General features: G+C 36.7%; 2 protein-coding genes across 3 annotated transcripts; one reads left to right on the top strand and one right to left on the bottom strand.

Annotated features, from left to right (window-relative positions):
* The first annotated feature begins 2,883 nt into the window (after nt 1-2,883).
* On the top strand, nt 2,884-8,769 carry LOC119999016 (protein root UVB sensitive 5). 2 transcript variants are annotated; one of them, XM_038846506.1, is made up of 15 exons: nt 2,884-3,128; nt 3,374-3,433; nt 3,791-3,942; nt 4,264-4,364; nt 5,051-5,109; nt 5,207-5,253; nt 5,334-5,412; nt 5,493-5,565; nt 5,849-5,938; nt 6,731-6,790; nt 6,883-6,996; nt 7,182-7,242; nt 7,338-7,456; nt 8,045-8,137; nt 8,213-8,769. In XM_038846506.1, exons 1-15 carry the CDS (start codon nt 2,980-2,982, stop codon nt 8,441-8,443), a joined length of 1,488 nt encoding a protein of 495 aa, XP_038702434.1. In that variant the 5' UTR covers nt 2,884-2,979; the 3' UTR covers nt 8,444-8,769. The 2 variants fall into 2 exon arrangements, 1 of the variants encoding a protein (XP_038702434.1); XR_005468329.1 differs by lacking the exon at nt 8,213-8,769 and having other exon boundaries at nt 7,315-7,456.
* Nucleotides 8,770-8,909: 140 nt separating this feature from the next.
* On the bottom strand, nt 8,910-11,730 carry LOC119999017 (high mobility group B protein 1-like). The gene is made up of 8 exons (XM_038846508.1): nt 11,588-11,730; nt 11,060-11,144; nt 10,714-10,833; nt 10,556-10,613; nt 10,402-10,446; nt 9,914-9,991; nt 9,731-9,799; nt 8,910-9,266 (listed from the first exon to the last, which is right to left on the bottom strand). The coding sequence occupies exons 2-8, from the start codon at nt 11,125-11,127 to the stop codon at nt 9,186-9,188; spliced, it is 519 nt and encodes a 172-aa protein (XP_038702436.1). The 5' UTR covers nt 11,128-11,144; nt 11,588-11,730; the 3' UTR covers nt 8,910-9,185.
* Nucleotides 11,731-12,304: the final 574 nt, after the last annotated feature.

Here is a 12,304-nt window from a genome sequence, read left to right as displayed (position 1 = left end):
GAAATAACATATAAATATATAATTAGAAGACATAAGTATTGTTATCTATTGTTGTTTAATATAAAAACAATATAATGTAGATTACTATCGTTTTGTATTGTTCATTACCATTAGCTATTAGCTAATGAGTATAGGAATAGTCTAAATATACAAACATATATATACACTTATTAAAAAATACACATATACTATTGAAGAACGTGAATTTCATGGTTTCTAAGTGGTGGGAAATGGGTGCGAGGAACCTCCGCATCCACTCCATGAGAAGCCTTGACAAAATGGAGGAGATGACGTGTTGCTCATACAGATCGAATAGGCGATGAGTATAAAAGCATGAACCCATCACTTCACTTATAATTGATAAATAGTAATTTTTGGTGATGCTTTTTGAATTTCCACGCTTCTAAGCCATACTCATTTTTGGTTTTTGTAGAACAAACGTAGGTAGAGAAAAATTTTCTCTTAAATCATATAAAATTGTTTTTTGTTGTCTCTCCTACTTTTGTATTTTATCTCTCATATTTCTTAAATTTTAATATGTTCGAAAATATTAAAGTATTATATTTGATGTTCAAATAGGGTATATTGTTTATTGGCCTTAGAATTAGAAGATGGCCCCCTTAAAAAAAAAAAGAGTAATGGGATGCCATTGACACCTCATTTCCCCCAAAGTCGAAACGCGGCCCTTAGTCACCTCGAGTCTCTGGCCGGTGAACTCCAATAGGGCATTTCGGTGTCAATTTCGGCCGGCCAAGAGCTGGATCGGGTTCATCTCTGGCCGGTGAACTTGTTGGTGGTGGTGATTTGTCGTTTTGTCGCCGGATTCAACCGGATATGAGCTTTTTCTTCACAATGGCCGCGAGCTTCTAAGGACGATTCAGGAGGCTACAGGTGACGGTTTGAAATGAGGTTGGTTGGGTTATGCTCGTAAGGGTCGAGAGAAGCTTTTCGGTATGTCAGTGGTCGAAAACAGTGGCCGGACCAAGCAGTGGCAGTGATGGTGCGCGTGAAAGGAGAGAGGGAAATGGGATGTGAGTGGGGCATTATGATGTCAGTTTCGGCCGGCCAAGGGCTGGGTCAGGTTCGTCTCTGGCCGGTGAACTCGTTGGTGGTGGTGGTTTGTCGTTTCGTTGCAGGATGGGAGTTTTTTCTTCATTATGGCCACGAGCTTCCAAGGACGATTCTGGAGGCTACATACGACGATTTGAGACTAGGTTGGTTGGGTTATGCTTGTGAGGGTCGAGAGAAGCTTCTTGATAGGTCAGTGACCGAAATAAGCAGTGGTAGTGGTGGCCAGTGATGGTGCGCGTGAGAGGAGAGAGGGAAATGGGGTTTGAATGAGTTTGTTAAGATTGTGTTTGGTGGTTTTTGAAAAGTGGGGTGTCAATGGCAAAAGGAAAAGTGTAAATAGTCCTCATCAAATACTAAAGGATCGATTGGCGGCTAGAAGGGCTTCTTTGCAGGAAGTCTGTCTTTTCAAGATTAGTTGGAGTGATGTTCACCTAAAATTAATTTTCAGTTAAAATTAGGGTTATAAAAGAAACTGCGTAAATCAAATTGATTGTCAAATGGATCAATTAGTCAGTTATTATAAAATACTAGTTGCATGCCCGCGCTTTGTGTGGCACATAATTAGTTTGAAAAATAAAGATTTTGATAATTTTCAATATTTTGTTACCATGATGAACAACAGAGTTTGAATTTTAGAAAATGGAGATAATTGTGAGATAAACAAATAACTACAATATATTTTTCTTAATATGCTAAGAAATAATTTTCTAAGAGGGAGCAAGAAATTTGATGCATAAGGAAAAAAATATATTCAGAGTTTAGCAATTCTTGTTTGCGTTGCTTTTTTCTCAAAAGTGACAAAGGTCATCAAGAACATGTGTATGGACAACATTATATGCATATTAATAAATGCATATAATCATGAATCTCATTCTAAACCTAAGTACTCAGTAGCGTCAATAGATTTCATTCTAAATATGTGTGACAAAAGTTTGAGCCATACAAAAGCAGATGTGACAACTTCTAAAACACTTCAATATTTTGTAATACTTTTTCACAATTATTAGTATTGATTTTCCCATAATTAGCATCTTTAATATTATGTTTATTTAATTTTTGGTGGGTTTTTATTATTGGCATTGATGATTTTCTCATAATTAAGGGGAAGCTTTTTACCCTTTCTTTGCTGTTCTCCACAATTCAAGGGGCAGCATCCTTGAGGCTTCCATTTTATATATATAAGGCGTGATGATTGAAAGCGTTTCTTAACACAACTTCAATTTTATTTTATTGCATGTGGCAAAAGTTTAAGCCATACAGAAGTAGATGTGGCAGTTTCTAAAACTATGATTGATCACATGAGACGGAAAAGAAGTGATGATTGAAAGCGTTTCTTAACACAACTTCAATTTTATTTTATTACATGTGGCAAAAGTTTGAGCCATACAAAAGCAAATGTGACAACTTCTAAAGTATTTCAATATTTTGTAACACTTTTTCACAATTATTAGCATTGATTTTTCCATAATTAACATATTTAATATTATGTTTATTTAATTTTTGGTGATCTTTATTATTGGCATTGATTATTTTCCCATAATTAAGATGAAGCTTTTTATCCCTTTCTTTGTTATTCTCTACAATTCAAGGGGAAGTATCCTGAGCCTTCCACTTTATATATATAAATTGATTGATGACGATTGATGATATATTAATGAGCACCGACTGAAAATCCAAAAATACTAATCAAATTGCCAATAACCGAGGTCAATTAAATTTATGTCAAAAAATGGAGAAAAAACGGACTGAACCGGCCGTTTGACACCTTAGTTAAAATTGGGGAATCTTGTTTCCATTTTGTTGGTGCCGCACCATTTGGGTGGTTGGGGAGCAAACATGACAACAAGGGGAAGACGGAACTAGAGAAGAATCGGCTTTGCAAACTCGGTATTTCCTTTGAAGCCAGAAATGACTCACGTTCTCCACAACTCATTCACTGCTCCTGCCCTGGGATCTTCGAGAAGGCGGTCGAGTAACAGAGACCGCTTGCTGCGGCTTCGTTGTTCCTCCTTGCAGCCCAATCTCCAAGAAGGAGATGGAGAGACCGATAACGGAAGGTACAAGTTTCTTCCCTCTCAATTTTCCGTTTGGTTACCGAGAAAGAAGAGAAATGTGCACTCGTGAAGAAATTATCTATAGATTTTTCCGTTTCTTTCTTCCCCGAGGAATATCATGAGTTTCGTGAATTAATATATTTTTGTTTCACCAGAAATGCTGAGAATAAGATATTGGATATGTTTTCTGTTATGTTTATCATTAGGAAAATGCGGTTTCTTCAATGTTGTATTTCTGTTGATTACAGAGTTCAAGGCCGAAAGCACGTGATTCTGATTGAGAGATATGGCAATGGAACCACTAGAAGGTCTTTACTTTAACACATTTCTTCAGTTCTTATTTTGTCTCTTTGGTAAAGTTTCTTTGTCCGCGGCTTTGGTACTCATATGGCTCATTCTTTTTATCATTTAGTAAACTTGAAGTACATTTTGCAGCACATCTTAAATTCCTTGCCAATTATAAGACTATGAAAGATTTCGAAGTTAGATGAGAATGATTTTGACAACGTTCTGTCTGGGCATTTTACCAGCATTTTGTGCCTGATAGATGTTTCTTTCTTTATTTTCTTTTTTTAAGTTCAGATTTTCATTAACAGGTCCATGTTGGATGATGACTTGACATCACATTCCTTCTTTCTTTTTTTAATTGACCTTTTCATTAACAGATACACATTGGATGATGACTTGACATCACAAACCTTCTATGAGGAGCATGAGTCTGGGAACGATAAGCTTCAGGACTTCCATTTCTCTGACCCCAAACTATCCTGGCTTCCAAATATCGTCAAAGATTTTGTTTTACCTTCTGGCTTCCCAGGTCTGATATATGAAGTATATTGTTTCCCTTCTTCCATTGTTGCTCCACTTGGCATTTTTGTTCTTATTTTCTGTAATGTCATGTTGTCAATCGACTAAATGTGATCCTTAACATGATAAATCTGTTTATTGACATCTATGAAGATAAAATGTCTTGTAGTATGTAGGTTGTGAGTAAAGCAAATATAGAGTTTCCTATTTAACAGCACCCTCAAATTGAAAATTTCACCTGTTTTTAAATCATGCATGAGCAGTCCTTCAATTTTTTGTTTTGGTGATCCTGACGGTGCTGCCTTGTTACACTTCTTTACTTCTGATGCAGGTTCGGTTTCTGATGATTATCTGCCGTACATATTGCTACAGTTCCCTACAAACATTACTGGATGGATCTGTCACACCTTAGTCACATCAAGTCTCCTAAAGGCAAGAATCTAATTCAGGGATTTTTTTGGGTATGTGCATAGTATTTTAAACACCTTAAAACTTTTCGAATTTCCTGTCGGCCTGAGGTCTTCCTGTTGAATATTCTGTTTTCCTTTTTCTGAGGTGGTTGTATTTATTGAGATGGATTTTGAATGATTTTCGATTATGGTTATAACTTGTGAGTTGTCATAGAGGGCGTTAGTCTCTCTCCTTGATGAAATTTTGGCATACTTCTTTAGCATATCTGAAGTATATTAATTTGAAACTTGTGATGTGAAAGCTTGAATTACTGTTGAGGGTGCTATTGGGTTGATAACGAAACAGTATCAACACGCTTCATTCATTTCCTGTAATTAGCTTTCTGCTTAACCTAACGCCATTATCACTTCCAAATTTGTGAGGTTATTTTAAAATATAGGGAATAGTATATCAAGTATCTTAATTTTTTTATATTTTTTCTTTTTGAAAATCTTTATCATATTACTGACTGTGATTTGAAAAGCTCATATGGCATAAATTTTATTGCCATTCCATGTTTTGTATGGTTGCTCCACCTTGTTCAATTCATTGTGATGAAATGTCCACTTCAATGAACTTCTTCTATGTCCTTGTATCTTCGGCGCATCTTCATTGACCTTAAATCTTGTTTAAATTTCTGGGAAAAAAATCTATCCACAAATTCTCAGGCTGTTGGTGTTGGCACTTTCTCTGGTACTACTGCTGCTGCTTCTGCTGCTGCCATCAGGTGAATGTTGACACATATTGTTGATTGTGTGCAAGTCGATGACTCGATGTATTACATTAGTTTTAGTGCATTGAACTGTAGGTCATGTCTTCTGCAGATGGGTATCAAAGGATGGCATTGGCGCTGTTGGGCGCTTATTCATTGGTCTGGCCATTGTACAGACATTTGAAGTGGGAAAGTGATTATATGCTGAAATTTACTGCTAGCTGTTGCTGTTTCTCCAGGTGGGCGGTTTGGAAATCTTTTTGATGATGATCCAAAGCAATGGCGCATGTATGCAGACTTCATTGGTAGTGCAGGAAGGTCTGTGTAATAAGCTCTGTTCAAGTTTGGAAAGTTTAAATTAAATACAATTGATGACTTTTTGTTGATTCACTGTGCAGCATCTTTGATCTAACTACACAACTTTATCCTGCCTACTTTTTGCCATTGGCGTCTCTTGGGAATCTTGCCAAGGTATTCTTCTTAGTTCCCTTGCTTTTCCTCACTCTCCTACCCCTCCCGGCCTAATGGTACCCTGGAAATTTCTTTTTTATCATCTGTTAGGTGGTCTATGAGCTTATCTGCATATCTGTACGTGTCATTAACTTTCTAGCTGCACTTCAGCACAGTGTAGCTGAAACAGCCATTTGAATGCTGATAGTAATGTTTGGCATTAGAATAGAGACGTGTGGAGTATGGACCTAAGTTGGTTATAAGATGCTCATGCTTTACACATTTCTCAACATCATTTAAACAGGCAGTAGCGAGAGGACTGAAAGATCCTTCATTCCGCGTCATTCAAAACCATTTTGCAATCTCAGGAAATCTAGGAGAGGTAGCAGCAAAGGTATGCATTAATCTGTTTCTATACTGTAAGATTTATAATTTATTTAGAACATTTTCACTTCTCTGATCTGATGATGAGTGTTCACAATCTTATATTTGCTGAATTTTTCTGCAAAATCAGGGTCGGTTCTTAGCAAGCCCCAGTTGCTCTACTGCCATTGATATGATTCTCAAATGCATTCATCTGAACTTTCCCATTTCATGAAGTTTCCTATCTTTGTGATTTACAAGACGTCCATTTCATGGAACGCTAGATAATAAAATAATTTGGTACCCATTGCGGTCATTATTGTTTTGGCTCTTCTTATATAGCCTGACTTGGCATACTTCAGATCTGCCTGCTAATAATCAGTCAATTGCTTTATCTTTCATAATATCCAAGATAGTGTGCATTTTTTGGTAAAGCTTTCAACATTTTCAAGTTTCAACAATGACCATCAAGTGGAATGCTTTGTGGGCACTTTTTGGCTTGATGAGGAAAAGTAGACAAGTTTGTTGTTCCATGCTTAGCATTTGAATTCATTTTGAGATGCTTAATGTGCTCATGTAATTATTGTTCTATCATAAGTTTTAACTGTTGAGACCAACTATTGAATTTGGCTTGTGAATTCTATTGTTGTAGTAATGATATGCCTTGCCTTAACATCTGAAATAAATTTTATGTTCTCACGTTAATTAATTCCCTCAATCATCACTATATGAACACCAAGAAAAGTCATATACTCTAACTCAAGTCTATCACATGTAAGCTTCAAATTTACTTTCCTCATGATTAGTTGGTCAAATATTTCAGGAGGAAGTCTGGGAAGTAGCTGCGCAGTTGCTCGGCCTTGCGGTGGGCATATTGATCCTGGTATGTTATACTGCCTATCAGGTCCTCTATCTTTGGGTATTAAGGAACTAGATAAGCAACTAATCGTAGTTTGCTGTATTAAATTCTTGCAGGATTCCCCTGGCCTTGTAAAATCATATCCAGCGATGTTACTGACATGGATGAGCATGCGGCTTCTGCACCTTTGGTTGCGTTATCAATCACTTGCTGTTTTACGGTTTAATACGGTTAGAATGTTTCATTCTATTCCTCATTCCCCGCTAAATGGGTTAATGCATAAAATCGCCTTGTGCAAGGAGTCTTCTAGGGAAAGTAGACTACATTAAGTAGTGTCATTCCTCATGATACCCTCATAAATTGTTCTAATGTTCGGTTCTTTGATGGGTTGTTCCCTCTGTTCTAATCTTTTCAGATAAATCTTAAGCGTGCTCGTATACTTGTAAAATCACATGTTTTACACTCTACTGTACTGGGTAAGACTCGTCCTCTTAGAGTTTTTAAGTGCTTTGCCACATTTAGGTTATTTTAATCATGACAATTACCAGTTGCTTTTCATATGTTTGCAAAGGATCTGATGACTGCAACAAGAAAGAAAATATTTTATCATGGCAAAGATTCATGAAGCCGCAAATTGAGTTTGGTGTGCCCTTGGAAAAGTTGGTTGGCCGTGAGAGATCCATTTCCAAGGTATTTCCTCATTTAGTGAACAATAATGTAGTAGAGACATCGAAAGCTCCAAAGTGGTTCTCTCTTAACAATTTTTCATTTGGGCTAACCATTTATAAGTATTCGAGTAAGATAGTTCAAATAACTAGGCAAAAGAAAATTAGAAATTGTGTTCTTAATCTGGTACTTAAATAGAGTGAAGCACCGCAACAATATTAGACTTGAATCATTTGATAACTTCTATAGAGGTCAGTCTAGAGTTGTACTTCATTCAACAGATGCCTTGGCCTGCTCTTTCCAAATTAATTTGAAAATTTATGCTGTAGTTTATTGATAACATGATCTGAGCTAGTTTTACAATTTTGGAGTTATTCTTCTGCCTGCAACGGATAATATGCATAATGTCTTCCTGCTTAAGCTTGCAGACATCAGTTGCATGCTTATTTCGACTATCCAAGTTACTCTGTAGATAAATGAGCTTCATCGCGTATACCGGATGTGACAAAAAGCCATTAAAGACGGGCAACTTAATACTTGGGAGCTTGAATTTGGTCCACGGATGTTTCTGAACGTCAATTTTCTTTCCCTTTCTTTCCCTATTTGGAACAGGTCAAGACACTACTGAAATTGTATGCAAATGAAAAGTATATTCTCATGGTGAACCAACAGCAAAGAGATTTTGAGGTCTTCGTCTCATTCAAGGTATTCATAATCTGGCTTTGAATGATTTATAGACGTTATCATCATCTTTTACAAGCTTAAAGTTATAAAATGAAGGTAGGAGCAACAAGTTTGTCAGTCTTGCGAAGTGTGTGGCAGACTTACTGGCTCCAGGAGAACTTCAAAAGCTCTGATGGCGTATTTGATCAGCTTGCAGAAAGTGTACTGGAGATGGAAAGTAGGTTTGATGACTTCATCTGCCAGTTGGATATGGCTGGATGGGATACACATAACATAAACCTGAAAGTCCCTAACGAAATCTCTATTCATGAAATTGATCCTGTTTAACATTTAAACGTGGAGATCAACACATCTTCTATGTTAGTGAGATTGTGAGATGATGCCTTGCTGGTGGACCAAAAGGATCAGACTCCAAAACAGAGAGGATGACCGCTGGCTTTCTATACAGAAAGGAGCCCTACACTAGGGAATCAGATTTTGGCAGCAGGAAAAATTAAGGGTGTTTGCAGTCGATTTTTTTTAGTTTTTTTACATGAATATAACTGATCAAATGGTTGGTTTTTTTTTTTTAATTTTTTATCGGTTTTTAATAGAGAAATGTGTAACTTTTTATTATATTCAATGAATACAGACTAACAATTACTAAATACTATATTCAACGGATATTCCATTATCATTGAAGGATAAAATGAATTAATGTTTGTAGCCAAAAAATTCATTGCAGTTCACAGTGTAAGTGCAGAACATGGTGATCCTATCTATATACTTGAGAAGCAAGACACAAGCCTAGAACTCTTAATACCAAGACTACTCTCATTCTAGCACGCAAATAAAAGTTTTCGGGATAGCAAATTACATTATCACAAGTCGCATACAAAGCATACAGAATAATACAAAATAGAGGGGAGTAGGGGACGTCCATCCCAGCAGCTATTATCATCATAGCAGGACAAGGGTATGTTACCCCGGTCCAAGAAGCATTACCCTTTATAACCTATACATATGAACATACAGAATGAAGGATCATTGTCTTATATCAGCCACATGCATAGGCCAAATCCATCTGATTTTAGTAGTCGGAGTCGTCATCTTCTTCTTCTTCCTGCTCCTCATCATCTTCCTCGTCATCCTCCTGCTGCTGTTTTTCTTCCTGAAAAGGAATAGACATTAAAATTAAAAGTCCAAAACTTAACCAACAAAGAACATTACAACAGAACAAATAGCAAGGTAGAACCCAGGAGGTGGATTCAAATGAAGGTTCAGGAAGAAAGCTTTCTTATGGATTTAGAAGGTTGACACGGAATAGTTTGAAATTGGAGTTTTGAAGATGGCGATGACAGTTAATAGAGCCAAAGCAGATTTGGCTTTCCCGTACACCACACATCACCAAATCCAAAACCTAATGAGTTTGCTCTGCTATTTAACTAAGGCATTTTCCACAACTGAGCATAGAGTAAACAAGAATGGGAGAGGTGCTGTCTATACAGAAACACTAAATAATCCATCAACATGAAAATGTTAAATTGAATTACATCAAAACCAGGCAATATGTAGGAAAGCAACTTAGGTTTGCAGTATAGATTGAAAAATATTGACAGGTTGGAATAGAATTACCTCAGCACTGGCCTCATCCTCGTCGTTTACTTCAGATTTTGACTTATCTGACTCTTCATCACCATCATCCTGCAACGATAAGAAGAGAGTCAGGCACATCTAAAATTTTTATTAGAGTCGATCGCATCTAATAAGTTAATTAAAAGCACTACTCAGAATGAGTGAAGGCTGCAGCATTTTTACCTGGTTGTTATACGCGTTCATAAGCTTTTCATAATCCACCTTCCTTTTTGCGGCTTTGGCTTCATATGGAGCTTTTTCCTTGACAAATTACAGTGTACTTGCAAGTTACAATCATAAATATACATAAAAGTAATCTTTCTCTGCAGAAATCAAAAGGCACACCCAAAACCGGGAGGGCGGCAGTAAGCTGCCATCTCTTCACCATTACAAAAGTGAACTTTGCAATTAAAGTATTAACCCCAGATTAGTAAATGAAAGTTGCAAGGTGAAAGCCCATCCCTCAAATCACTAACTATATCCAATACCCTAATGCAAGAGTCATCCATTACTTTCAAATAAAATAGTTGGCACCATAGCAATTACGACTTTGAACATTAGTCCTTTCACCGGAACAGAAGGTCTTCCAAACAACCACCACAACCAAGAGTAATCCATTAACCAACAAGTAAGATATGATCCTGTACTAGCACGAGACTTTGAATACTTACAGCCTTAGTCATGGACTTCCACTTTTGTCCTCCTGCTTTTCCAACCTTCAATTAGAGCATTTGTGTTATTGAATTTTCTTCCAAAGAGAAAATATTGCCTTATTATATATGACTACAAAATACAATATATCATCATAGGTTATCAAAAGCTTACCGCTGAGACAGCCTTCACATTTGGATTTTCTTTCTTGAAAGTGGTTCTAAATTCCTCACTGAAACATTAATATAACAATAAATTACTTACATCAATGAAAGTGAATCACAAGAATCCAATAATTAACACCTAGAACAATTTATGAGGAAGATACATACAGGAAAACAAAGAATGCACTAGCAGGCCTCTTTGGTTTGTTAGGGTCTTTCTTGGCCCGTTTGTCCTTTCCAGTTTGACCTTTGCTGCTCTTATCAGCTGCCTTTCTCTTTCCAACCTTTCTGAAAAGAATTAGAGATATATATGATCCATCACTACTATATTCCTGTAAAATCAGTATCCACACAATTGACTGTAGAACATCAGACGTCAATACAAAATAATTAACCTGCCAACTCCCATGAAACTACCCCAAGAAGAATTTTGTATCATAAAGTCATCTGAAAAAACGATTCCCGACCCACAACATAAAATCATATCTAGAAACTAGAAAAATAAGGAACTAACCGATCATCTACAGGTTTCAAAGCTTCCTTGGGGGTCCTTGCTGCCCCCTTTCCTTTCGCAACCTTCATTCTCACAAGATATTTGCCTGTATGAACAAAGGCTTTGATCAGAAACTCCAACAATCCAATATATAACTTTGTGGTAACATCAACAAATCTAAATGCAAAATAAATTCAATTTAAAGATCAAACAATCAATACATCAAATCAACGGACACAACATCTCAAAAAAAGACATACACACACAAAATCACAATTCAACTCACTAGGAACAAATTAGCTTTGAGGATCAATAATATGCTGATAGCCGAGAAAGCTTAAACTTCACATATCTGCTCTATAATTCAACAAACAGTTCCAATCATATATAAAACGTCAAAAATCACAAATGCAAAATTCAAAAAAAATAACGATATAGAGTAAACCTCTTTCGCTTCTTCAAACAATCAGTAACAGAAAACAGAGGTATTCGACACAATACACTACAGCATAATCAACAAAAACAATAAAGCAGATCTGAAGAAGTTACCTTAGAGAAGGAGAAGAGCAGTCGGTCTGTGAGAAAGACAGAGTTGCAGAGAACAACGAGAATGCGTCGAGAATCGAATCGAAGGCAGAGAAAGGTTCGATCAGTGAAGAAAGGAAAACTTGGGAAAGCTAACCGGAAGAGCCAGTAAACCAAAGAGTTGGCGCGAGATGAGTATCTGAGTCAGCTTGTTGTTACCGGGTATAGCCAGTGTACACATATTCGGGAATGCTTTGATCGTTAATTACTTAATTACCATTTAATTATGCCATCATTGTCTTTTGATAATAAATATCAATCAACAGGAGGTGGTGACAAGGAAGAAGTGGCGCTTTCTGTACCTGACACGTGGCATCTTTGCAGGCCATCGCCGTTCGACTGTGTGAACCGTTTAACGGTTCAAGATTTAACCCTACCCTACAAAAGTCAAGTCAAGTCTTGTCTTCACAGGACCTTTTTGTCTACTGGGCTGTCTGGTCTTGTCTAGTTGGCTCTAGTGTTGGAAACTTGATCTAGCCAGTAGCCACGTATGTAGGAGGCACCGAAAAATAGGGGAGTTAACAAAAAATCATAGAAACCAAATTGATCGTGAAATTGTTTAATTCGTCAACATATTTTAAAAAAAATACAAAGAATCGACTGAAATAAGCCAATAACTGATTGATTAATCCGTTATTTTTATGTCAAAAATCAAAAAAAAAAAATCCTACTGTTTGCATC

The sequence above is a fragment of the Tripterygium wilfordii genome, chromosome 5 (genome assembly GCF_013401445.1).
Source record: "Tripterygium wilfordii isolate XIE 37 chromosome 5, ASM1340144v1, whole genome shotgun sequence".
Classification (NCBI taxonomy): domain Eukaryota; kingdom Viridiplantae; phylum Streptophyta; class Magnoliopsida; order Celastrales; family Celastraceae; genus Tripterygium; species Tripterygium wilfordii.
The sequence above is the reverse complement of the archived record's forward strand: the minus strand, read 5'-3'. Positions and strand labels throughout refer to the sequence as shown.